General features: G+C 53.0%; 1 protein-coding gene across 3 annotated transcripts; it reads right to left on the bottom strand.

Annotated features, from left to right (window-relative positions):
• Positions 1-383: 383 nt before the first annotated feature.
• ADAR (adenosine deaminase, RNA specific) lies at positions 384-27,258 on the bottom strand. 3 transcript variants are annotated; one of them, XM_019556791.1, is made up of 15 exons: positions 27,140-27,258; positions 13,830-15,253; positions 12,190-12,373; positions 10,840-10,997; positions 10,283-10,424; positions 9,912-10,129; positions 9,533-9,689; positions 8,462-8,633; positions 7,689-7,782; positions 5,344-5,472; positions 4,902-5,035; positions 3,976-4,158; positions 3,452-3,564; positions 2,704-2,831; positions 384-2,011 (listed from the first exon to the last, which is right to left on the bottom strand). In XM_019556791.1, the coding sequence occupies exons 2-15, from the start codon at positions 14,948-14,950 to the stop codon at positions 1,771-1,773; spliced, it is 3,174 nt and encodes a 1,057-aa protein (XP_019412336.1). In that variant the 5' UTR covers positions 14,951-15,253; positions 27,140-27,258; the 3' UTR covers positions 384-1,770. The 3 variants fall into 3 exon arrangements, with proteins under 3 accessions (XP_019412336.1, XP_019412335.1, XP_019412334.1); XM_019556790.1 differs by lacking the exon at positions 27,140-27,258 and adding an exon at positions 16,746-16,835; XM_019556789.1 differs by lacking the exon at positions 27,140-27,258 and having other exon boundaries at positions 13,830-15,457.

A 27,258-nucleotide genomic window follows, 5' to 3' on the forward strand; every position in this document is an offset into this window, starting at 1 on the left:
CATGCAGTCCCCTGCTGGCCCCTCCTGGATGTGTGCCAGCATAATTTTCTCGAACAGCTTGCCTAGGATCGAGGTAAGACTAACTGGCTTATAGTTTCCCGGGTCCTCCTTCCTGCCTTTTTTGAAGATGGGGACCACATTGGCTCTCTTCTACATGAGTGACGAGCCTGCTGCACATGGTTGCCCAGCTCCATGCTGATTTCGCTGTGGCCATTTCAGGGTTACTCCCCCACACACCCAACACCCCTCATACATGACAGCAGAGACCAAGGCTTGGATGCCTTGGAGCTGCCAAGGCCAGGCTGGCATGTGGCTGGGGGCCTGGCTGCTGGAACCCTCCTCCCACCCCACCAGACAGAAGGGGACCTGCAGGCCAAGCCGACTAACAAGACCGAAACGGTTTATTTCTGTGGAATGTGGCGGCCCTCACCGGCTGGGCGCTCGCAAGCAACGTACAAAAAAAATTCGAGGGTGAGGCAGCCTCCTAAGGGGCTGATGTATGGGGCCTTCCCCCCACCCCAGGCTCGGCACAGTGCAAGGAAAGCCAGCCCTAGGGCGAGGGGCAGCTGGTGGTGGTGGTGTGGTGGGTATGCAGGAGGTGTCCCGAAAGGACAGCTGCTTGCTCACTCTTCAGCACCAGAGCTACGATGGGCAACAGCTGGGAGCAGGGAAGAAGAACCAGAAACGTCCAAATGGAGCAAACAGGCCTGGCCTTGTGCCCCTCCTTCCTGGGACAGTTGAGGAGCCTGGTTTGGCACTAGGGCTCCCTGTCCTGCCACAGCAGGGAGGGGCTGGTTGAGAGGCGACTGGGGTGCTGGTGCCTGGCAGAGGTGGCTGTAGCCACAGCCTCCAGTGTCCCAACACAGGCCTGTTGGTGCCCCTGGGCTACCACCCGCCCAGCTCCATGGAAGGACCCACGGATGGCATCCAAGGCTTACACGCAGCCCTGAACCTTGCTGGCTTCTCGGTCTTTTTTTTTTTTAAAACAGGGAAGCATAAAAGCAAAGAGGATGTGGCCCAGCTTAACTAAAACCAAGCGCACGATGGCTGATGGGAAAGGGCCAGTTTCCAAGACCCCGGCGCCAGCTCCAGTGAGAGGAAGCTGCTCCAGCATCCGCAGAGCCAGCCGGAGGGGACGCCTGGGGCAGGGGAGGCACCACCAGCCTGACAGAGACCAAACGTGTCCCTTGACACAGCCAAGGGGAGCCCCCAGCCTGCCTGCCCTACAGGGGAAAGGAGATTAGAACGGTCACTGGCAGGACCTCTACCTGCAACTAATCTGAGCCACCCTGGGGTCACTGCAGGTCCTGACAGCAGGTGCAGAGGTGAAGCAGCAGCTGCCAGGGCAGAACGCCTCTTCCACCCACCCCACCTCAGCCTGTGCAGCGGGCAGGCCTGTGGGGAAGGAAGTGCCCCAGAGTCCTGTCAACTGCCCCAGGACCCAGTGTGCAAACTGCCAGGAATGCTGCCAGGACAGGGGCGGGAGCTGGATGAGGCTCCTACTAGAAGGATGGAGACAATGAGTGACGAGGCAAGAACCCAGTGCCCCCACACGCACGTGGAGTCTCGCACCAGTGCCTGCGCCAAGGCCATGCTGAGCATCCATCTGGAGAAGGAATCAGAACGGACGCAGCAAGGCAAGGCCCTCCCCGCTGAGCCGGGCCATGCCAGGCTGAGCAGAGGGGGCATGGGGATGGCCATGGCCCCCTCAGCATTCCTGGCTCCCGTCACAAAATGAGAAGGGAAGGAGCAGGCAGCTGCAGGGCAGCGCTACGCCTCGCTGAGGGAGAAGCTATCCTCCTCCTTGGGCTTGCGGATCCAGCTGCCATAGCCCATCTCCTCCAGTGCCTGAAAGAAGCGCTGCTTCGCACCCTGGTAGGCCGAGGCTGCCTCCTTGGCATCTGAGTACAGTGTGAAAGCCTGCAGGTCCTGGCGGCTCCTCATGGCACAAAGCTGCTGGAACAGGTTGAACATGCGCCGCTTGGACACGCGGGACACCTCCAGCTTGGGTCTGGGAGGAGGGAACATCGGTGAGAACACAGCCCCCTGGGGGAAAGCAGCTACTTGGGCCTCAAGTGGGAGCCAGCGTGTTAGAATTACCCTCCAGCTGGGGCAGGGGCTGCATGACTCATGAAGAAGATGCCAGGAGAGCCCAGGAGTCCCCATTCCCCACCGCACCAAGGTCAGTGGAGGCCTTCTGCTATAGGCAAGTTATATACTGCCAAGCTCCCAGCACAAGGCCCCCCTGCTAGTACCTGAAGTAGTTGCAAAAGGCAGCCACGTTTCCTAGGAAAAGTCCTCCTCCAAGTTCCTCCCCATAGCACTTCTGCTTGAGGGGACGGGGGGCCAGAGCAATGACCCAGGAGGGCTCTACCATAAGCAGCGGCTCCAGTCACACAGGCCTGGCTGGAGTCTGTGGCGCTGATGTGAGGTTGGAGGGCTCTGGCTGCTGAGGCTGGAAACACGACTTGGGGACTGAGAAGTCACCGAAAGGCCTGCTGCACAGGGCACTGGCCAAGCCCGGATGACGGAGGTGAACAGACTGCCTCAGAGGCTGCAAGCAGCAGCCTGACCTTGGGTCTGAGTGGGGCAAACTGCCTATTTATCCCAGCTGGGGATTCTCCCCTCTTGTGGCCTCCTGTGCCCCAGGGCACTGCAGAGGGAGCAGGCAACTCCCAGCCAGTCGGGAGCAGCTCCTCTTACCCATCCACTTTGCCCTTGGTGCCATCCAGGACTTCCACCTCGCTGTGATCAGCCAGACACCAGTTCACACTGGACTCCTTGGTCTTGCCCGTCTGCCTGGCAGAGTCGTACACGCTGACTCTCCCCACCTGGGCAGCCAGAGAGAGATAGGAGAGAGCTCAGGGCGGCTTCAGCCAGGGGTACAGGCCTGGCTGGGTGGGCACACTCCAGATGGGATGCAAGGTGCCTTGTGGCTCAAGGGACCCAGCCCAGCTTGCATTCCCACTGCCCCCAAGCAAAGTGCTTCTCATGCTTTTCTTTGGGCTGTGCTGCACTCAGCCTGCTCCTAGCTCCCTTCCCTTCCCCGCCTTGGGGTAGGTGGGTCACTGCTGCCTGCTCAGAATTGTGGGACCGCAGATTGTGCCGGAGACGCTTAGCCCTCCTAGGCACCAGGGGAATGGGGAGAAAGATGGCATTATCAGGCAATGAAGCAACTGCTGGCACCTGACCAGGCACAGCACCAGGGAAAGGCCGAGGCAACACAGAAGCACCAACAGCCTCTCTGCAGCCCCTGCCACTGCTTCAGACTGGCTCCAGAAGGGAGTTTAAATGTTCCTCTATGCTTGTCAGCACTGGGCTTGCTGGCTGCGCAGCTGATGCACTTTAGAGCCTCCCACAAGTGACACCTGTGTGGGGCACCTCAGCAGACACTCAGGCCCCAGGTCTGGGCACAGCAGAATGGACGGAAATGCAGCCAGGTACAGGGTACCTCAGGGTGTTCCACATGGTACGGCGCCGGGAGGCCTGCCTCGAGCGTGCTCCCGTCTCGCGTCAGGCGGCAGCAGATTGCGCGTGTCAAGTGCCCCTGGCTGTACAGGTAACCTGGGAAGAAAGGCAGACAGGAGTCAGGGTGCAGGACGGCTGTGCTGTGAATGGGCAGGTGGGAACCTGAAGAGGGCAGCACTGTGCTTGAGCCAGGGCAGCGATTTCCTCCATGCCAAAAACTCCCTCAGACACGAAAGGCCTGGGGTTACCTACTGCACCTTCACAGATACATCACTCTCAAACCCCACCAACACCCCGCAGGAAAAGCCCTTTGTTCTCACTGGTTAGGACTCCACGAGCCCCATCTGCATCTGAACTGCATGGCTCTGCAAAGGCCGACACGCTAGCCCTGTGCTCCCAACAGCCCCAACCCCAGCCCCAGGTCCCTTTCCATCCCTGCAGGGAGGATGCAACCCACTCCCCAAGCCTGCCAGCACAGCCCCCACAGCGTGGCTGTGGGTCTTGTACCAAGTGTGACGGAACGGAGGTAGACAGGCTGCATGAAGTGTGAAAGCAGCGCCCCTTGCAGACCCAGCACGTTCCAGCGCAGGATTTTGTCACTGCAGGACATGGTGCGCAGCCGCTCCCCATGCTGGATCCCATCCCACGTCGGCACAATGTCGCTCGACCCCACAGGGATGGTGCCTTCCCCTGGGAGAGAGAAGTGAAGCTAGTGAGCAGTTGGGCATGCCACTAGTCTAAACTCCCCTGCCTGCTGGGCACAGGCCTCGGGCTCAGGGTGAGTGACTCGCAGTTCCTTCAAAGCATACATTATCTGCATGGATAGGAGGGGAGTCCTTCAGGGCTAAGCCCTGTCCCTAGGCTCCCACGTGGAAGAGAGCAGGAACTGGGGACAGATGGGAGGCAGGTGATTTTTCACATGGCTGAAGCAGAATTTAATTACTCTTAGAAAGGAGGCCAGAGCCATGGGAACCAGGCCAGGAGGCAGGCTGAGCTCTGGAACAGCAGCCTTGCTCTTCACCCTCTGGTGTCTCCCAGGCCCTTCCATGCTACCCTCAGGCTCCAGAAGGTGCCAGGATGAATGAGCAGTGGGCAGGCCAGACAATGCTGCCTCTCAGGTCTAGCCACGAGGGAAATCAAGCTCATGGGGAAACCCACTAGATACCTCCCTGCCAGCTCCCCTTGGATGTGGATCCCTCCCCCTGTAGCCTGCTCCACTGCAGCTCTGACTCAGGGAGAGAATGCCAGAGCTCGCACCCTGATCCCTTCCTGGAGGGGTCAGCAGGAACCCCCCAGCCTATATGACCAGAACGCTTTACCATGAAGGTCTGACCCCTCTCATAAGAGCTGCGTGATGCAGCTGGGTCTGGAGCGACTGACACATACTGGCAATAGAGCCAGACAAAGCTGCTTGCGGGGCCTGCAAGACTCACCATTCTCCACCTTGGTGCGCAGTTTGCCTTGCTTGGGGTTCTCAAAGAGCGGTTGATGCTGGCTCTTGCCTACCGTGCTCGCCTGGTCGCTGCAGGACTTGTCAAAGAGGGCCCCATCTCCACAGGGTGCAGTGCTAGGAGATAAGCCGATGTCTGAGTCAGCACAAATCTGCCGAAGGCTCTAGAAGTATCGATGCAGAGCTGCCCTGACTTGCACAGCCTGTCTGCATTGCAGATCTCCCTCATGTGAGAACGCTCTATGAGCTTCCTCTGCCATGGGCCTCCCCCCTCTTTCAGAATGACCCACGCCTTGGAACACAAATGCTTTAGCTAACAGCATGGGGGTGAGCAGCAGAGAGCCTGGGAGGACGGCAAGTATAGGGCATGGCTGCGATCGAGCAGGGACTGGGCAGAGCCTGGCAGCAGCCTGGTCCATACAGACCTGACATAGAGGTGAAAGGTAATATTATCCTTTATTTTGAGTCTGTTGTCTCCTGCTGGTTCAAATATACTCTGCTCTGTGGAGGAGGGATAGGAAGGATTGTACTTCATCAGCTCGCTGTAAAGAAACCTGGAATAAGAAAAAAGGTTTAGGGAGCGGTCTCTCTCTTGAGATCAACACCCTTTTCCCCCCTGCACATGCCCACAAAAGACAGCCTCCCATGTTCCATCCCTGTTGACAGTGAAGATGAGCTTCCAGGAACCACGAGATACAGTGAGCTGGTGCTCAACACACATGTGGCACAGATGGGAGGGACTGAGGAAAATGCACCAGGCACGAGACAGAGGGGTTAGACACTGGTGAGGGACCAAACAACACAAGGCCTGCTTGTTATTTTCTCACACTGATGTGACCCTCAACTGACAGCAACTTCACGAGGGTCCTGACCCCACCACTGAGGGACCGGAACAAGTGTGTTCTGTGGTTTCAGTCCACTTCCCAGCAGAATGGTGCATGCAACTCCCCACTCCAAAGTGATGCCCCCACCCTACCAGCCTCACCAGAGTGCTCCTGGGCTGAGCAGGTAGCCAGGGAGGTTGCCCATTGGATTCAGTGGAGCAGGACACTGACGGGGCGGGGTGGTGTTCATTATCTGCAGCCCGTGTGCACAGGCTCCGCGGGTGAAGAACACTTCAAAGTTGTCAGCCCAGCCCCTCTGGTCAGCAGTGAGACCACACAGCCTCAAAGGTTCTCCTGACAGTCTGCCGAGAGTTCTTCCCTGCTGTATGAGCCACGGCCAAGTGCATCTTTAACTCCCCCTCTTACTCTCATCTTTAATGGAACATGCCGTGCCAGGGATGACAGGACAGCCTGGCAGTCGTAGCTCCAGGGATTAATGGGCAGAACAAATCAATAAGGAAGCTGCAGAACACGAGCATGTATTGGGTTGATAGCACAGCTTCCAGGGCACCTGGTCCCCTCTCACCTGGGGCTACAGAATCACTGGCACAGCGCGTGGCACAGACAGGCCACCACGCACCAGCCGGGTTTCTCTTTGGGGGTGGGAGGGGACATGGATAAGAGTGGCCCAGATTTACCAGAGCCTGTCCCTTTATTAGAGACGAGGCTGAATGGTCAAGAGAGTGCCACTGGGAGCAAGAAGCCCCTCCCAGTTGTCTGGGCTGGGTCCAGCACCTCAGCAAGTGGCCACCACAGGTTGACCTGGGCCACGGTTAGGCCTGGGGTAGTGTGGCCATGGTTAAGACCACAGGGGAGCTGTAGGTATGAGCACACCATGGCCCCATACTCCACCCTGCCTTCCAAGAAAGCCACCTCTAGCCATGCCCCTGAGGGGGTTCTGTCAGCCAGGCCCTGCCCAGAATGACACTGGAATGTACACTGTCCAAGCCTGTGCATGATACTAAATTGTGGGGAGGATGTGAACACTCCGGAGGGTAGGGAATGATTGCAGGCAAACCTGGACAGGTTGGATAAGTGGGCAGAACACAATTGGATGCAATACAACATGGACAAATGCAGAGTGCTGCACCTAGGGCACAAAAATATCCAGCACACCTACTGGCTGGGGAATGACCCTCTCAGCAGCACAGAAGCGGAAGCGGATCTTGGAGTCATAGTGGACTCAAGATGAACATGAGTTGTCAGTGTGATGAAATCATCAGCAAAGCTAACTGCACTTCATCATGCATCAGCAGATGCATGACAAATAGAACCAAAGAGGTGATATTTCTCCTCTATGTGGCATTGGTCAAACCGCAGTTAGAGTACTGCAACCAGTATTTTAAGAAGGATGTGGATAACCTTGAGAGAGTCCAGAGGAGGGCCACTCATATGGTTAAAGGTTTACAGGCCAAGCCCTATGAGGAGAGACTAAGGGACCTGGACCTCTTCAGCCTCCGCAAGAGAAGGCTGAGAGGTGATCATGTGGCCACCTACAAATTCATTAGGGGCGCACAGCATGGAACAAGAGATGCTCTGTTCACCAGGGCACCTCTTGGGGTAACAAATGGCCACAAAGTGACGGAGCAGAATTAGGCTAGACATCAGGAAAAACTTCATGGTAAGGGCGGCCAAAACTTGGAATGGGCTTCCAAGGGAGGCACTGCTCTCCCCTACCTTGGGGGTCTTCAAGAGAAGGCTAGATAAGCATCTGGCTGGGGTCATCTGACCCCAGCACTCTTTCCTGCCCAGGGCAGGGAGTTGAGCTCAATGATCTGTTGAAGTCCCTTCCGACCCTAGCATCTATAAATCCATGGAGCTAGTCTTTCACAGCCCCCCACCCCATAAGCTCCCAGGCAGGAAGCACATGGCCCCTTGCCTCTCACCTTACAAAACCTCTCCGGGAGATGATTTCTGCATGGCAGTCATTCACTGTCTCTCCCTTCAGGCTCAGCTCCTCGCCCTTCACGCACCGGTTACCTGGAGGGAGAAGGAAAGCAGATGATCTAACAATACCAGCTCATGCATGCTGCAGAAGGTAGCTCTGCCCCTCCAGGCTCCTGAGTAATGCCAGTCTGGTTATTCTGACCCTCCCCACCCAGAGTGGGGCAGGATTATGTCCCCTGCATCCCTGGAAACAGCAGGCATCACTGTCTGCACAGGGGCATACCAGTCTCTTCCAGCCCATGGCACTGCTTGTCCTGCTGCACATGGGGAGGGGAGCATGAAGGGGGGTTTCAACAAGGATGGAGCTGGACTGTTCTCAGTGGTGAGAGATGACACAACAAGGAGCAATGGGCTCAAGTTGCAGCAAGGGAAGTTGAGGTTGGATATTAAGAAACTCTCCCACTAGGAGGGTGGTGAAGCACTGGAACTGGTTACCCAGAGAAGTGGTGGAATCTCTATTCTTGGAGGTGTTTAAGGCCCAGCTTGACAAAGCCCTGGCTGGGATGATGTAGTTGGGGATGGTCCTGCTTTGAGCAGGGGGTTGGACTAGATGTGACCTCTTGAGGACCCTTCTAAGCCTCATTGTCTATGATTTTATGAATGCATGAGGTGATGCCCAGGCTGGTGTAGAGCAGTGCAAGACCAAAGGATATAAAGCCACAGGGCTTGCTGTGTTCCACTTCTGACATTGGGGGCTGGAGGAAGCTTATACCTGTGCCAATGCTGACAACAACTCCCAGGTCCTCTCCTCCTCGCCGCATGATAATGGCAGCCAGAATCTTGCGCCCCAGCAGGCTGTGCTGGATGCGTGCAGTGAGGGCATTGAAGCGTTGGTGGCTCAGCATCGCAATCTGGTCGTGCAAGGTACTGCCACTCATGGGGAGCTGGTGGAACACAATGCAGGCATTGCTAAGAGACCGCACTCAGGTAAACGAGCTGCCTACATAGGGGCTCAGGAAGAGGGTGGGTCTGGAATGCAAGTGATTCAGGGCAGGGCGAAGCTGAGACTGCAAACAGCAGCAGTAAGAGCAGGCAATTGTACAGCGATGAGCAACTCCTGGGAAGGCTGACACCAAGCAACTGTTATTCAACTGCTGACTGGGGGACCCTGCCAGCAAGGAGACAATTCTGGGCTGGGGCACAGTCTCCCCAGGGAACACGCAGAAACCCTCAGAATGCTCAAACCCAGCCAGCACGCACTGATCCACCCCTATTCACAGGAGCAACCAGCAGGACTTCTCTCACAGAGGACAGTGCCCAGAGGTTTGTTCCAGGGGATGCCTGGCTCCTCTGTGTCACTCTGAATGACACATCATCCCCATCTGCTTTAACTACTCAAGACCCAGCTGCCACACTCAGCCCTGCAGCAGAGAACTTGCACGGAGGAGAACTGCAGCACTCAGAGCTCACTTCAGAATGAAGCTTGATGGGGACAGCAATCTAGGAGGGGCTGGTTCAGGGGATGTTTCACAATCTGCCCGTGCCAGGAGCCCGATGGAGCAGGGAGTGAAGCTGAGGCAGGAGCCTGGGCATGCTCTAGCCCTGAGCTTTGGTTGCTGGGGTTCAGGTACAAGGTTAGCCCATACCAAACCCAGATGCTGGCATGGGATACATGTACACACACATACCTTGGGGAACATCTCTTGCCCAGGCCTGGAAAGGCTCAGAGCGCCAGTCGTGAACAGGATCACAAACCCAGTTTTGTACTACCACCAAAGAGCTCGCCCACTGTGGTGCAGCCCCAGGACAAAGGCAGGCCTAGGTTCTGGGGATGGAGAGTTACCTCCGTGGTGTTCAGCCCTTCAGTGCGCTCGGCCTTCTCCGTCTCCCCGATCAGGACTCGGAGGGCTGCGTCGGCTGCCTCCTGCTTGCCCTGCTTCTTGCTGTGTGCTGTGACGGCAGGGAACCAGCGGCCGCCCACTTTTGCTTGGTAGATGAACCTAGAGAAGCAGCAGTGCATCACTAAGGGAGCTCCCTGCTGTGCACTTACACCCTCAAGACACAAGCATCTTTATGCTCAGTGGACACGAGGTCCACGAAGGGGCAGCATGGCGTGGTGACAGGAACAACTCTGTTAGGTCACAAGGACTTTCCAGTACCCGGTCCTACTTCCAGTAACACAGACAATAGCAACTTCACATGGGACAGACACGGCTACTTACTTTGGGTCATGGGGAGGCCCAGACTGGTCAATCATCTTGAACTCTGCCGCGAAGCCATTGGAGCGGGCATACTCTAGCAGGCCACTGATGGGATTGGCATTGAGGTATTTGATCAGTTCCCCAATGCCCTTCGCCTTTGCGGCCTTGGACTCATCTGGTGTTGGATGCTGGATGCCAGAAGCATTTGAGAACTGGTTGCTCTGGGGTTCTACAGAGGGCTGGAGGATGGGGAGACAAAAGGAGCCTGTGAGATGTTCAGGAGTACATATCACATCAGACCCAGAGCCATCCTTGGCTCTGACCAGCTAGAAGAAAGCAGAAAGGCTACAGGAAAGAACCAGCAAGTGAGACAGAAAAGCTACTCTCTCTACCTTCTCAGGGATGAGGTGCGGCACAGACTCTCCACTGAGGATCTTCACAGCAACCTCGGCTGCCATCTGCTTTGTTCCCTTCTTGCTGTTGCCTACCACAGCAGGGAAAACCTGGTCACCCATTTTCACACAATACTTGAACCTGGCAGGATGTTACAGCACATAAAGAGAGTCAACCCAAAAAACTTCACTGTGTTATTTACCCCCCTCGCGGTTCAGGTTGGGCTGGGAATGTACAGGGAGCGTTTCTAAGCTACCAGAAGGGTTGCAAGCACTCCAAAAACACTGGAACAGGAGGGGGCTCGGATCAGTGTTCCAGGGTTGGCAGGGCCAGAAGAAATATGTGCAGTTTTTCAGGAGGGAGGATCATTCCTCCACCCTTCTTATGGGGCCTCAGGTACTGAGGGGTCCATGTCCATGCACGCTGGACAACAGGAGTTACCAGGGAAAGGGGACAGGGGCCTGGATATAGGACAACCTTGGGCCAGCCCCACTGACTGAAGGGAATGAAGTGGAGGAATCCCTCTTCCCACCCGCCTGACAAGGAAGTACTGTACTTGGGGTCATGAGGTGGGCCTTCCTGTGATAGCAGCTGGAATTCAATGACACTCCCTGACTTCTGCCCATACTCCATCAACACACTGATGGGGTTCTTGCCGGGAAGCAGGTTTAGTTGCACTGCTGCAGACGGAGACTCCAGTTCTGGGGGCGGGGGCTACAGGGAGAAAGCAGAGACAAAGAGACTACAGAGGCCACCTAATCTGAGATGTAACTACTAGATATCACTGTGGGCCCTGTCCACCAGTCTGAAAAGCTCAGGGCCCTTCTCTGAGCCCCTCTGTGCAGGGGTATCCGGTATCAACCCCCACAGGAGGCCTAGGTGCAGTCAGACAGGGGCATGTGGAAGACACAGACAGTTTCTTCACATCACATCTCCCTCTGGGAACAGGCACACCTGTGTTCCCAGCACCCCTTCCCCGTGGCACATTTCTGCTAGCTAACTCCTGTGTCACCTGTGCCCCTGCAGGTCACCAACTGGAAAGACTCCACAGCAACAAGACCAGCTCTTCAGGCAAAGGTATCAGCATGCAAGGGAGCTGGACTGCTGCTTGTGGAGACAGAGGAGGGACTGGTTTTAAGAAGCAAGAGGATCTGCTGAGGGCATTCCAAGGACCACCAAGGGCCAGTGACAGGAAGAGAATAGTGACGGAGCATGTGGGCACCACACGATCTGCCACTTGCCTGGCAGAGGGCTTTGCAGTGGCGACATAATAATGGCCACAAGTTGTTAGAGAGTAGGTTTAGACTAGACATCCGAGGACGCTACTTCAGTCAGGGCAACTAGGATCTGGAACCAACTTCCAAGGGAAGTGGTGATTGCTCCTACCCTGGAGGTCTTTAAGAGGAGACCTGACGTCTACCTGGTTGGGGTCATCTGAGCCCGCTTTTTCCCCCCTGCCCAGGGCAGGGGGTTGGACCTGATGATCTACAAGGTCCCTTCCGACCCTACTTCTATGAATCCATGAATCTATGACTGCCACACAAGGCAGTTACAGGGAGATATGCTACAATGCTGCAAACATGCACTGGAAGTGTGGAAACTGCTTGTGTGCATGATCTTACCCCAGTGCAAGTGCGAGAGGCAGCTCCCCACACAATGAAGAAGGGCCAAGTTTGTAAAGTACGACACCACTCCGGGTCTGATTGCTAGGGCAACATGGGGAAAGGCAGAAATCTCTGCCTCATCTTAACACTAAAATTGCTGGCCAATGGCAGGGTCAGCACAGCTGTGAGTTGCAGTGACAAGATACCAACTCATCTGCATTTTACACCCATATCTGTTGCTCAAAGGCCCTCGGAGCACTGACTGCAGGCCGGGCCCATCCCAGGAATGGCAGGGGACTCACCAACTCTGCTTCCGAACTGTCTGGAGGTAACATCTCATTGCCTCCACCAACATCCTCCTTGTTCTCTGCCTCGTGCAGCAACACCTTCATGGCATTAGCAGCTGCTTCTTGCTTGGCTAGCTTCTTGCTACCTGCTTCTGCTGCTGGGAACCGGCGTCCATTAATCACGACTTGGAACTTGAATCTTGGTAGGAGAGAACAAGACAAGTGCATGAACAGCCATCCCATGGCCAGCATGCTCCTCCTGTCCCGAGCCCCTTGGAATTCAAGTGAGAATCACCACGAGCTCTTGAGGCATGAAAGTGAACATAAGCCATGGCCTGCAGAATGGCCACATGTGCCCAAACTGCTGTCTAGTCCTGAAGGCTAGCCCTGACACTGCAGAGTGGCCCGCCCTGGTCTCCAAGCACTAGCTACTGCCTTACTGGCTAGTCTCGCTATGTGAAGCAGAGGGTGATGAAACATTGCATGGCTCTTGCTGCAGCTTGGCTCCACCAAATCACTGCATCTGCCTGGGGAGCTGGGGCATTGGGAGCTGCCAGCCAAGGTTGTGCATGGCACCCTGGAAAGGTGTTGCCTCACTTGGACCTTGTGTCTCTGGCAGATGCACTCACTTCTCTCCCAGGGAGGATCCTCTGACAGGCCATGGGTCAGACTGGATCTTGGGAGGGCCATTGGGGCTAGAAATCCATTCTGACCCTTGCCTACAGGAGCTTGGATCATGCCTTTGTGAAGCAGGGCAATTTTCCTGTCTATTGGGTCAACTGACATGGCCCATCACAGCACACTGCACAGCTGCGCTGGGGCTCAGAAGTGGCTGAGACCTGGGGGGAAACGCATCCAATAGACAGGCTATAAAAAGCTGTTGGAAAAACCTCCTGCTCCCATGAGCCTGTAAGTGCCAGGTTGCGTCTGTGCTTGCATGGGCAGCACGAGCTCCAAGCTGCTACACTGATGAGCCATGAGCCACAGAGCTCCAAACCCCGGGCCCCAACAGTGCAAACATCCTGGGATAAGAAAGCCTGAGGCACAAAGCTGCTTGGGATCCTAGAAGGCAACTTCATTCTGCAGGCTGCATGGGATTTCCTGCTCCTGGCAGGAACAGCAGCTTCTACCTGCTCCCTCCACAACAGCTTGCTCTCCAGAAGTTAACCTGCCCTTGATTTCCTTTCACTGAGGTCCTCCTGCTGCCATCTCTAAAAGCCAGTGGAAGCTGCCCCTGGCTGAGCTATGCTCTGTGGTGTCACAGCTGTTTCTAAGCCCCCTTCCAGGTGAATGATGTCCTGCACACTTCACTGCAACCTCCACCCCCCAAGGCTGCTCCTTTCCCTGCTTCTTTAGACAGTGCAGCATCTTCAGCTGGGCAAAATACAAGGCAGGGCAGCACAGCGCACTCCCATTCTACTGTGCTGTCAGCTGTGAGGTTGTAAACAGCAGCCTGTCCCCACAGTCAGGAGCTGCTAGCTGAGCTATGCACCTGAGCCCCTGGGGACTGAGTTCACTGTCAAGACGTTACACTGGTTCTTGCTGAAGTACGAGCAAGATGCGCTGGCCCCCTACAGTTTAGGACAAGACCACTGAACAGGAAGTTAGTTGAGCATAGATCTTTTTAAATAAAAGGAACCTGCTGTCTTTCTTACCGTGGCTCATGAGAGGGTCCACTCTGCTCCAGAAGGGCAAACTCACAGCGCTGGTAGGTGTATTGGGTGTACTCAATAAGGCCACTCACTGGGTTCTTCTCCTGACAGGCAACCAGCTTTTCAAAGGGTGTGCATTGGAAGGCAGCATCAAACTGGGCAGCATAGCTGGGAGAAATGGGAGATTCCATGATGCACCTTGACCCATCGGCCTGCTTGTGGATGGCATTTAAGTCATCTGGAATGTCATCTGTGGCCCACCTCCCATTTTCGGAGTTGTCATAATTCATGACTCTCTGGTATTTGGCCTTCTTGCCAGACAAGCCCAGATCAGGAGCCTTGGCTTTGCTCTCTTCCATTGGCTCTGCTACTTGCTGTCCATTTTTTACATTCTCCCTTTTTGTCTGTACTGCTGGGGGAGCCACCACATTCTCCTGCAGATCAGGCCCTTCACAGGTTGCTGCTAGTACTGCCGGGAGAGCCACCACACTCTTCTGCGGATCAGGTACTTCACAGGCTGCTGCTAACTCTGGCTGGGGGACAGGAGGTGCCGCTTCTAATACCTCACTGGCTTTCATCTTATTCTGCATCCGCTCACGTTTCTTGGGAGTAAGGGACCACCTGGGGGGGTTTGCATTCTCCTTGCGGACATCGCCTCTTTTCTCCAGGTCATTGAGAGAGGCATTGACATCCTTGGCCTTCCCCAATCCAATGTTCTTGGCAATGTTGAGTGGCGTTGACTGTGGAACAGTAAACAAGTAGTTGCAGATTTTCTCCTTGGTTTCAGCCATGATGGGAGAGTCTGCACTGTCCTCTGAGCACCCAGCAGAACCTTTTTCCTCTTTGCTTTCCAAAGACGGATCTCTAAGAAGAGTCCTCCTGACCGCAACGTTGCCTCTACTCACTGTCCTGGATGGCCCTGGTCTATCTGCAATCCTCCACAGCGGGGGCGTCTCTTCTCCTTTGTACAGTCTGCCTTGTTCAAGAAGCTTGTACAAGGTACGATTGAGGTCTTTCTTGTGACGATGAAGTTTACGAGAGAGATCATGCACCGTACACGATGTCCCCTCCTTGAGCTGACCTAAAACTGTCAAAACTTCTTGCTCCAGGTCTTGTACGCACATACCCTGAAAGCTCACACTGAGGGGGTCAAGCTCTCTGCTTGGCTTTGGGTAGGTATGACGACGGCTGGGGTAACAAACCGGTCCACTGTGCTCATGCCAACTACTATAAAGGGATCTAGGTCCCCCAGCCGTGCCCCAGTTATTGTGCCCTCTCCCTCTAGGAACCGGTGCAGCTGCTTGTGGACCCCTGAAGCGTTGCTCTACTTGTGACCTCTGTTCCTGACATGGATAGAGTGGAGCCTCAGGAAGCTGGCCTTTTAGGAACTGTATCTGCTGCAGTTGGAATCTGCTCAGATTGCTTCCCTGCGGGACAAGAGGATTGTTAAAAGAGGCTGGACTAGGGTGGCAGGAGTTACGTTTTGTGGGTGTCTGATATGAGCCTCTGCCTTGGCCAACACCTCTGTTCATAGCGCGCTGCTGGAACGCGAGTGGGAATCTGAGCTTGTGCACGCCAGGAGAGGGGAAGCTGTGATTCACACTCCACTCTCACAGCTGCTGCCCAGAGGCCTGCCAAAAGGAAAAAACAGGAGCTCAGCACTCAATGCCACACCCCGGGGAGCCCCAGATTCCCTGCAACACACATACATGCACCCTGATTACACTTCTCATAAAAGCCAGATCAGTGCAGCTGCAGAACAGGTGTCTACTCAGACCCAGGCAGAGCACTGGCCTTGAAGAACAAAGAGGAACAGCCTCATTAGGAAAATCCCACCCTTGTTTCTTGCTGGGGTTTTCCAGGCCGAATTATGCCAACAGCACAAACCTGATAGCATTGCCCTTGTGCAGTTCCTTCCATGCAAGGACTCAAGGTGCTTCTGAAACATTACTGAGTGCCTCCTCGCAAAACCCTGGGAGCTGGCAGGAATAATCCTCCCATCTCTCAAACGTGGAAACTGAGGCACGCAGAGGGAAAATAGCAGAGCTGGGGAGGGGATGGACTCCCAACACTCCCTTAATACTGCGTGACCAAACAGCCACTTCTCTCCTTCTATGACATTTTAGAGAGATAAGATCAAAGGAACCAGATTTCAGAGGTTGGCAATGGGATGTGGAGCCTTCCTGGACTGCAGTTCAAATCCAGCTCAGACCAATAACAAGCTTGCCACTGTCAGTCACTGCACAAGGACTAGGCCTGAGCTGTCAGTCCCCGACAAACACAGCCACCTACTATTCCCTGGGACACTCATCCTACTCATAAGTGATGACAAGAAAAGATGAACTTGAAATGACAAGAGAGACAGACATAGACCTTCTTGTATGAGTGACAAAACAAGCAAATCACTAAACTTCTTAAAGCAGCAGGTATAGGGATGTAATGGATGCTTTGCACCTAAATGCAGGGAGCCATCCACTGAGGGAAGCTAGGGCAGTGGTGTTTATATCCCTCTGCTTCCAAAGGACAAAAGGTGTAAAACTATGGAGAGACATGGAGGAGACTGAAGTGCTGAACAGTAAGAACCCACATTTCTACCACATGCTGCCAACCGTCAGCATGAATATGCAGAATCAAAGAGGTTTTGAGGCGTTTTACATTTCACTTGCATTGAACTTGACTAACAGTCTCCGACTGTCCTCAGCTACTGCCAAGGTGACCAATTTTTCTCATCCAAGCACAGCTGATCCCAAGTGACATGCCCAGGGTTCTCTGTGCAAAAGGCAGACATGCTACAATTCCTCCCTGTCCTTTCAGGGAACCAGGACATGCAAGCCTGCCCAGCTGGCCAATTTTTCAAAGAATGCCTGCAGGCCAGGTACCACCCAGGGGGCAAAGAAAGCGCAAGGAAGTCACTCTTACCTTGCACACGTCCATCCTGATGAGCATAACTCATTTCATTAACTGGAAGGCAAAGAGGAACTGTCGTTCCACACAAACTAGTTGTCTGCCAAAAGGGAGAGCGTGAGGCTGCTGGGAGGAGGGGCCAGTGGAGAGCAGGAGGGCCCGCAGCCCGCAGCTCTGGCACGGCACAGTCACTACCTTACAGCACCTCAGCGTTTTTCACATACAACAGAAGCAACCTCCTGAATACCCACTTGCTCCACCAGAGCAGAGCTGAGTTCTGCTAGCATGCCAGCTGCTAAAATGGTTGCAAGTTAAGTTTCAGTTTCATTTTCTGACCTCACTGGTTCTCTTTCTGCCTGGTCTCCAGTTTCACAGGGGGCGGAGCAGGACAGCTATCCTGCTGTAGCCGCTGGGTTGGATCCCAGCATGCATGCCCTCTCACACAGCCCGCTCTGCTTGTAGTAGCCTGTATTTAAATGACATTTATAGCTCTTTTCCCAACTGCTCTGGACAGTTCTGTTGCACTTGTGCTATGTCCCTCACAGTGCACTTGTCAGCTGCTGAGAGGTCCTTCTGCCCCTTGGGACTGTGGCCGGTCCAGGAAGAAGGGATAACAAGGAAGGCCAAGAGCAGGGATTTCTCCAACAAAAGGGAGGGACAGAGACTCCAGAAGGCATTTCTGGTGGTAAAGCCTGCTTTGCCCAGAGTTAATTCCATACACCCCTTTCTTTCTTCCACTCCAAGTACACTTATTCCTGTGCTCTTGGACCATGGTACAAAACTAACTATAGTCTGGCTGGAAAATTAAGTGCCACTGGGGAAACAATACCCCACAATGAAACCCAGGAATTTCTAACGCCAAGCCCAAGCGCTGAGGCCTTGCTCAAGATGTTTTCTCTGAGCCTGCTTCCCCATCAGCACAAAGGGGCTCACAGCTCCTGACCTGATGAGACAGCTGTGAGATTTGTTACCTGTAGTCAGGAAAGTGCTTTGAAGAGGAAAAGCACTGGAGGGGTGCGGAACTGTGTCTGCAGTTTGTAAGTGTATGTCAAAGCAGGTCACCACAGTGTGGGCAGAATAGAAACCTGACAGTAATTCTCCTCCATCATACCAGTATCACATAACCCGATCACCCCTCAGCGTGGAAATAAGACGTGCTGAGCATGACTAACTTACACCTCCCTCTAGGCTGTCAAAAGTTTCCCTCTTGTAATTCTATCCGAGATGGCATAATTCAAGCCACTGCAGTCTGCTTTTCTGTTAAGGCTGAATGAGGATGAATCCCAGTACTACTTCAGAGTGCAATTCCCAGGTCCCAGGAATGGGGATTCCACACCAGCTCTCATAGGTCTCATCTATAACAGGGATGTGGCACCAGCTGAAGGTGGCATTTAAGTACCCTGGTTTAACCAGCTGCATGCCCTTTATGTAGACAAACTCAACTGATTTTAGCAAACACTGCACTAGGTTCAGCTTCCCGGGGTAAGTTAGAAGGCCCTTAACTTGGTTTCACCTTAAGCTGTGAGCTATGAAAATGATGATTACCATTAGTGCTAACTTGAGTTTGGAGCAGTCACATCCTTCATCCAGAAACCCCCTGACTGTCCCCCCTACCTGCAAAACTGTGACTTGCATCCACTCTGCACAGAGATAAGTAGTGCACTCGACATTAGACTCTGCAGAGCAGAAACTTAGACTAAGGAATTTGCAATTTGAGATTAAAACAGTTTGCTTGGGGCCATGACCTAGCCAAAGGAGGAAAACTGAAAAAAGTGTGGGGGTAAATGAAATGTTCATTCCCTTACTCACCTTTGGCTTTTTTCCCTCCCCCTTGCTTCCACCCCCACCCCCCTCCCTGCTTTTCCTTTGGTCTTTCTAATTTCTACCTATTTCCGTTCTCACTGGCATCCTGCCACACTTTTAACTTCTCGCTCCTTAGAGTCTCAAAATACCAGAGACTCCCTATGCCTGAAGGGTGACTGCACCTGAAAGCGCACTAAGAACTTTTCCCCCAACCACTCAGTTGGTCCAATAAAAGATATCACATGTATTCAATGAATCTTGCCTGCCTATGTTCATTCTCAGGGGTTTTGCAGCACCAAATACACAGGAGGTGAGGAAACCTGCTGGACAAACAGCCTACTTGAGCACAGATGCATTCTAAAGGAGGGGGAAGATAAGCAGCAGCAGCAGCTTTCCAAAAGCAGAAAAGGAAGTTACTAGTGAGGACATTCGCTCCAGGGGAAATCCAGAGAACAGATCAGCCACATCTGCTTCCAGTCCCATCCAGGGATTTTCTCACTGTACCAGCCCCAGAGGGCAGCTCTTCCTGCCTGAGCCCAGCAGGACATTAACAATTTCAGGAATCCCCTGGGAAGCAGTTCTGCCCTGAAGGCATGGGACTGGAGTGGCAGGAAGCTTTGGGATCCATTTTCAGTTCTGCTGCTGATTTGCTGCATGACCCTCAGCAACTCTGTCACTTTCCCCGGGCCTCTGTTTTCCCCACCAAGCCCATGCCTGGTTCTGCCTGCAGATGGGTGTGCAGGGGTGTAACGCTCAGAGCCCAGCACAGAGGCTCTCCCCCGAGCTGGAGCCCTTGGGCACCGCAAAGGCAAACGTGCATTTCAGGTCACCGGCTCCTGCGCCATTTGCTTCCTACAACCCCCTTGGGCTGTAGCGGGGCGAGGGTGGAGCTTTTCTTCCACCCCAGCGCCTGTTTCCTCGTCCCCACTGAGCAGAGGGGCGGGCAGGACGGGTGAAGCCGGCCTGCCAGGGACCCCGGCAGGCAGCGGGCCCTGAACCCGCCCTGGGAGCCTGGGCAGACGCGCAGGATGAAATTTCAACCCGGCCGCAGCTCGCGGGGAGGGCAGCCCTGGGCCCGGCCCTGCTCGAGCGGACACCAGGCCGCGGCGGGAAGCTGCAGCTCCGAGGCCTCCAGGAGCTGCGAGAGCTCTGGGGCACCGAGCCGGAAAGCCCGCCCGGCGCTGCGCCGCCTCCCCCCGGGCCGCTTCTATTGTGCGGGCCGCGGCCAGGGGCGATGACGTGCTACGCCAGCGACTCCCCCACACGTGATGGCGATCACATGGGAAGACGCGACCGCCATGTTGAGTGAGGGCAAGGGGGCGCCTCGCCGAGGCTCGTTAGGAGGCAACAGGCCCAGCCCGCACCGGCCCTGGTTAAGGGAAACTCAGCAGGGTGCGGGGCTGCTCTGGGAAACCGACCCGGGGGACCCCTGTCTGGGGCTACGTGCATGCGGGGGTGACAGGGCAGCACCCCCCCCGGAGCTACGGCCACTCGGGCAGAGGCAGTGCACGTCCTGGCAAACAAGGTCTGCAGGTAGATGGGATCTCTTTCATCAGACCAACTCAGACGATGGAAAACCCTTTTCTGTGCACGTTTTGGGGCACAACCACCCTTCTTCAGGCACCGAAGAACTTGCCCGAAAACGTGCAAAGAACAATTGTTTCCAGCTGCTCAGTTGGTCTGAGAAAAAAGATCATATCTACCCACAGGCCTGCCTGCCTCTGTCCTTAGACCAGCGTGGCCACAACCACCATCCGGTGCAGGGCCTGTATGGGTGCTTGCTGTGGGCCTGGGGCTCTGTGTGTCTGGTGGGGCTGAGCTTTGCCATGAGATAAAACACTCCCCTTCAAATCAAATCAGCGCCTGGTTTTAACTTGATAGGCCAGTCCCTAGAGCTGAGGGCATTGAATTGATGGAGCCAGCATTCATTTAGAGGTCCGGGGGGGGGGAGTGTGTGTAGGCAGCAAGGGAGAGCATTAGCACATTTTCTCCCTGGGACTTCACACATACAGAACAAAAGGCTCTCTCCCAAGAGGAGTGGGATGTCTGTCCTTGGGCCTATACTATTTAACATCTTCATTAATGATGTAGACACTGGTGTCAGAAGCAGACTGGCCAAGTTCGCTGATGACACCAAACTGTGGTAAAGTATCCACACCTGAGGACAGGAGGGTGATCCAGGCAGACCTTGACAGGCTCAGGAAATGGGTGGATGAGAACCTGATGGTGTTTAACACCGAAAAATGTAAGGTTCTCCACCTTGGGAAGTAAAATCTGCAGCATCCTTATAGGCTCAGCAGTGCTATGCTGGCTAGCACTATGGACAACAGGGACTTGGGGGTTATGACTGGCCACAAGATGAACATGAGCCTTCAATGTGATGCTGTGGCTGGTAAAGTGAGCAAAACGCTGGCTTGCATCCATAGATGCTTCTCAAGCAAATCCCAGGCCATCATTCTCCCCTTGTACTCAGCCTTGGTGAGGCCTCAGCTGGAGTACTGCGTCCAGTTTTGGGCTCCACAATTCAAAAAGGATGTGGAGAAGCTTGAGGGAGTCCAGAGGAGAGCCACACACATGATCATAAGTCAGGAAAACAGACCTTATGATGAGAGGCTGAGAGCTATGGGACTCTTCAGCCTGGAAAAGGGCAGGCTCAGGGGTGATCTGGCGGCCACCTATAAGTTTATTAGGGGTGCTCACCAGAGCACCCCAAGTGATGACAAGGTCAAACAGTCACAAACTCCTCTGTGACCGTTTCAGGCTGGACATAAGAAAGAACTTCTTTACTGCCTGAGCCCCCATGGTTTGGAATAGACTGCTACCGGAAATGGTTCAAACACCCACTTTAAACACCTTCAAGAGACATTTGGATGTTTATCTTGCTATGACCCCTGCTGACTTCCTCCCCCTGGGGCAGGAGGCTGGACTCAATCTTCCAAGGTCCCTTCCAGCCCTTAGTGTCTATGAATCTGTTTACAAGTGAAATTTCCTCTGCTGTTGTTTGAGGTCCTCACCCCTAATCCTACCCCCTGCAGCTGTAGAGAGAAGCAATCTCCACCCTCTCTGGCTAAAAACAGATGTGACATTTATCCCAGGTCTGTTTTTCTCTGGTCTTGACCAGCATCACAACAGGCTGGGGACAGTCCTTGATACCAGCATTTTTCAACCTGCGGGTCATGACCCAACAGTGGGTCGCAAGAACATATGAAAAGGTTGCAAACAAACTTTAAAAGAGGATTCTCTTTTCAAGGAGAAAAACATGGGAAACCGTGGCTTCTTCCATGAAGACTGACAGAGCCCCAACCTGCAAGGGGCTGCTTGGGGCCCCCCTGGCCTATGCACTGGGGGACTGGGCCAGGGGACACTGGGTCAAGACTGGCCACCAATGTTTACAAATGGATCATAGTATAAAACAGGTTGAGAACCGCTAGTCTATACATACAGTTTGAATGGCAATGAACTCCTTGAAATAGCCCCTGTTGTCCCAGGAAAAAAATATATCTTGGGATATCTGTAGGATCGCAGAATAAAAGGTTTTGTCCTGAGAGAAATCTGGTTTTAGCCTTTGTAATAATCACCTTTCAGGTACCTGACAGTACTCAAATAACCTAGTCTTCTCTTCCCCAGACTACATAACCCTACATCTTTCAGACTTTCTTCCAAAGTTTTGCTTCCCAAGCCACTAGTAATTTTTTTTTTCCACTCTCCACCAGCCTCTTTCCAGTCTGTTCAAATCTTTCTTGAAGCACAGGGTCCTGAACTTGACACAGTACTCCAGGTGAGGCCTCACAAGTCCTATGGGCTTGAGGAAAAAGACCCCTCGCTTTTCCTGCCAAACATTATGCTTGCTTCCTGGGATGCAGGTTGTAGCCATATTGATCTATAGGCAAAAGGAATCATAACTCATGCTAGGGATGATATCTTTTATTAGACCAGCTAGATATTTGCAAAAAAAGTCTTTATTTGCAAGCTTTCGAGCACATACACCCTTCTAGGCACTAGAGAATGCAAAGATTGTACAATTTCTCCTAGGTGGAAATGTAAATTCATACTTTGCAGGATAGCTGGAGGTGTTGTAAGATCTTCTGGTTGGAACAGTTCACATTTTGTGCAAATTAGGCTCAGATAGAAGGTAGAACAGTCTTCTTACCTCAGAGCTGTCTGGTGGCAAAGGAGGATGTAGAATTATGTTTCTATGTAATGCTTAGTTCCTGGCATATGATAACGCTAGGTAACCTCTCTACATTTTACCACCTTCATTTTCTCACTAGATCAACGTTCCCCCTTTCCCCACAACCCCATCTACCTGTCCCGTGCCTATTGTCTCCTGTGGCCTCTGATCCTCACTACCACACATCTGCATTTTCACACACCTGTATATTGACTTCTATCCCATCCAGGCAAACATAAAATACCAGCAGACTCCCTATGCCTGAAGAAGGGTGTTTGTACCCAAAACTTGCAGAGAACAATTTTTCCAACTATTTAATTGGTCTAATAAAAGAAACCATATTTACTCAAAGAACCTTGCCTATGCTTGCTTCCTGACACTTTCCACATCCAGACTGGGTGTTTCTTCCATTCTTTTCATATCCAAACAACCTCACGGACAGCCAAGTGTTTCCACTGCTTGGAAACTATCTGAACAAAACAATGCAACACCCTTCTTGGTGGCTAGTGATCAGGTAGGAACAAACTGCCCAGAGAATGTTGTCTGGTTACTGCCAAATCAGTAAGTCTCCTTTCTATACGTCTCCGTCTCAAGAATAATTCTCTCTAAAAGTCTCCTGTTATGTTGTTCAAACTACACATAACCACAGCACAGTGCAACACAGACAGCTGTCATTTCCACAGCTAGCACGCTTCTTTTCCTCCACTTACCCCAGAATTTAAGTTGAGGCCTTACAGTTGTGTCTAGTAGGATACAGAACAAATCCATGCCCAGTCGCTATTCTTTGGCCATCTCACAGTACTTTAAGTTTCTGCAATTCTAGAATTAATGGGAGAGTTTTTAATGCTACCAAGAGATTCCGCATCCTCCCTTTTAGCAGAAACAGGAACAATGGAGAAGTGGATATAGATTGGACTTCTGGTCGGAGAATAGGAAAATGTGTTTGGTGGAAAACATCCTCAATTAAACATGAGATTCTGTACTCAGGCGGACAGCAGTGATGAAAAAAGTGAGGAGCTGCGGATAGAAAAAGGAACACTGGCAAGACTGCACAAACCAGGGACAGCAGGAAACACTAAGCTCTAGAAATGAAAACCAGAGCAGTCAACTGCATTGATAGGAAGAACAAATAGTGTGAACAATGAGGGAAACCTGTGTGAAGTATTTCTCGAAGAAAACAATTGTTTTGTTGATTTTTACTCCCAATCTAGCCCATCAGAGGATGGAAAAGGTAGAGAATTCTTCTGTTCTGTTAAACAATTTAAACCAGTAATTAACAGGATGGTAAGAGTTTCCTTTATGTGCCTCCACTTCCTTTCTTGTAAGGCAGCTAGAAGAAGGAAGCAGGAACACTTACACTCTGCTTGGAACATATTAAATGACATGTGTTGTTGTCAGGGCCTATGGGGGGCGGGGGAGAGGGGCAGGAGGACCATATGGCCTGGGGCCTCAAATTTAGACTTTTGATGTTATCTCCAAATGAGGTTATACATACAGATACAGAGATAAACTGACAGGATTGAAAGAAGACATTCATCATACAGCTTTAAACTTGTGTCCCATTACCGGGCCACACCTCCTGTAGTGCACTATGAATTAGTATTTTTTTAATATACCAGAAGCCTCAAAAAATGAAAGTGGCCCAGGCCTCTCTCGACCTATGAGAGGGCCTGGTTGTTGTAGTTATACTTTATTTCCAGTGACATTCCTAGGAAGGGGAGGAGCACAAGCAACACAATGCAGTTGAAGCCACAGATTTGGGGAGACAGCCTGCTTCAGGACCAGCAGCGCACACAAATGCAAACAAAGGTAACATGCACTTTTACAGCATTAAATTACTGATCACTTAGAAGCAGCGAAGAGAACAGGCCACTTCTGGGGTGGAAGCAGATGACAGCATCCAAGCCTGCCTCCACACAGCAGCCCCTGGCTTGTCCCTTCATCTTCCTAAATAAGATTCCCGGACTTCCAAATGGAGCAGCTGTTCCCACAACAGCAAGGTGCCTCACAGGCATTGCCAGGCAATGGCACGAGGGCAGCCTGGCTTGCAGTGCCTGGCTGCACCACCAGCCCATGCATAAGGTCCCTTCCAGCCCTATTTTTCCTAGATTCCTATATATGTCTGAGAGTGTATACACTTTATATATGCATGCATGCACATGGTGTGGCGGGCCAGTAGGGGGTGCTCCTGCGTTGAGCCACCCACCTCCCTGTGCCCGACCACCTTCCAGGCTCCCAATGCCTCCCTAGGGGCGCCTTACGTCCTGCTGACCCCCTTCCTGGAGCACACTCGCTAGCCTGGGGGTAACGTAGCTGCCACCACCCCAAGAAGCGACTGTCTCTTGGCCGTGTCCTCAGGGAAACACAGGCCTAAAGTCCTACGGGTACTCGACCCAGTACAGGCACTTGGGGCACTTCCCCAAGTCAGGGGGCAAAAAGTAAAGTCTCCCTTAGTCCTCAGACCTAAGGGGTCTCTTGGGCATAATTTAGACCCACCCATCAGTAAGTCTCCCACACCAGTCACAAAGGAGAACTTTATTGATTACAGGGGTAGGGTGAAAATGTGGTACAAGATTGAGCAAGATCCTAGAAATCCTAAAGAGCAAACAGTCTGGCTGAGGTAGCCTTTTGATCACGCATCTGAGTTACTGCCAGCTAGATATCTAATCAGATCTCAAGTAGCTTACTCACAAGCATTTTCCAAAGGCCGGTGAAGTTTCCCTTTGGAGGCAGGCCGTTTCTAGCTCGTGAGTTTTGGGGGAGAGAGCCAGTTTCAGATGGTAAAGCTCCTCTGTGTCCCCCACATGGCTCCTGCCCCCTCCTCCTGGGCAGTCTTAATTTATATAGCCCCTGTGACCTCATTCACCTGGTCCAGTGGAGGCCAGCTCTGGTTGGCTGTCGGCCAATCAATTTGAAATACATCACTAGGTGCCGGGCAGACTCCAGCCCACCAGGTAGATTCCCCTCACCCAGGTAGCCAATACCAGTCACATAGGCAGAGGGAGCAGGTTTCCCCCTCCCTCAGGAATGTAGCCAGCTCAGGTTACCTAAAGAGAGAGGGTAAGGGTGTGTCTCTTCTGCTGGGCCCATCCTAATCAAATGGTCACAGCACAGAGATTTAATCACATTGTCACAGGGCAGAGATTTTGGGGAGAAACCAAGGTGGCTTTCTGCCACACATGGAAGCCAAGGATTTTTCTTAGCGATATCTTTTATTGGGCCAGCTGTATAGTTTGAAGAGATGTTACACCCCACCCACCCGCAAAAGTGTCAGATTCTTTTATCAGAACTAAATGCTTCTATCAACCTAAAATACATTCATCTTTTAAATTTTTCACAAGAATTTTTTTCAAGTTGCTCTAAGTTGGAACAGAAAATCTTGAAGGACTTTGGGGTTGGTGCGAGGGGTAGGGCTGCAACAATCTGCCTGAATGAATTTAAAGCCAGGACCTTTAGCCCACTAGCCTTTGTGGGAAGGGGCCTTTTTTTCTGATAGATCCATAAAGCACATGCTAGCCTATAATTCCATAAAATTAGCAGAAATGAAATGATGGCTCATAATAATTTTAAGTCTCATCTATACTTACCTTAATTAAAAAAAAAGGAAAAAAACCCCAAACAGTTTTCTTAAATGTATGAATCAAAGCAGATGCACTGCAAAGCTAGCCATCCTTTCAAAGGAAAGATCTTTACCGTCCCAACTGCCTTTTGAAGCTCCTCAGTAAGCCCAAGCTATTAGTGTCACTTACAAAAGGACAGGAGGTAAGCAGCCTTGTAAAATAAATAAATAACTACAACACAATTAACTAATCTGTTGTGGAGCCAGCCCTAGCCCAGTTTAGGGAAGTGTGTGAACAGCATCTTTTGCAACACAAACATTGCTCCTCTGGGCTTCTCTTCATGCAAGGAGGCTCAAAACTGCAGTCCCTGCGCTAGTTGGTCTCAGAAGCAAGCCAGGATGAGCAAAGCTCCTTCCTGGCTCAGGGCAGTGGCTCTCCCAGGCACCCGGGCCTGCTTTGTCCCAGTCCACAGGCCAACCAAGCTGCAATCACAGCCCAAGTACAACCAGATCGGAGCAAGGGACAGCATAAAGCCCTGCAGCATGGAAGAGCTCCAAGGGGGGATAAGCTTCAGATACCTTCAGAGTGTAAATGATGCTTTGTCCAGGATCGGATTAGGTAACCTCTGCAGCTCTAGTTTTGCTGGTGCAGGAGCCTCGCCTCGAACCCGCGCCACCCACATAGCCCTGCCACTGCACACGCGCCAAACTAGCTATAGCGTTGCGCAAGCGCAACGAAAGTTGCCGCCCCGTCACACTGCGCATGCGCCGAAACGACCAGGAGCCTCTGTACCACGCATGCGCCATCCGCTGCACTCTGGCTCGTGTGTTCTCCCCACATTCCCCACCACCCCGCCCGCCCGCCCGCTCACTCACCGCTCCGCCTGTCCTGTGCCGGAGCAGCGCGACTGGCAGCGGCCGCCGGCCCCTCGAGACCCGCGCCCTCCCTTTCCCGCTCCGAGACCCCCTCGCCTCAGCACCGCGGCTTCCCGGCG

This window comes from Crocodylus porosus, unplaced genomic scaffold (assembly GCF_001723895.1).
Source record: "Crocodylus porosus isolate Cpor-Errol unplaced genomic scaffold, CroPor_comp1, whole genome shotgun sequence".
In the NCBI taxonomy this organism is placed as follows: domain Eukaryota; kingdom Metazoa; phylum Chordata; order Crocodylia; family Crocodylidae; genus Crocodylus; species Crocodylus porosus.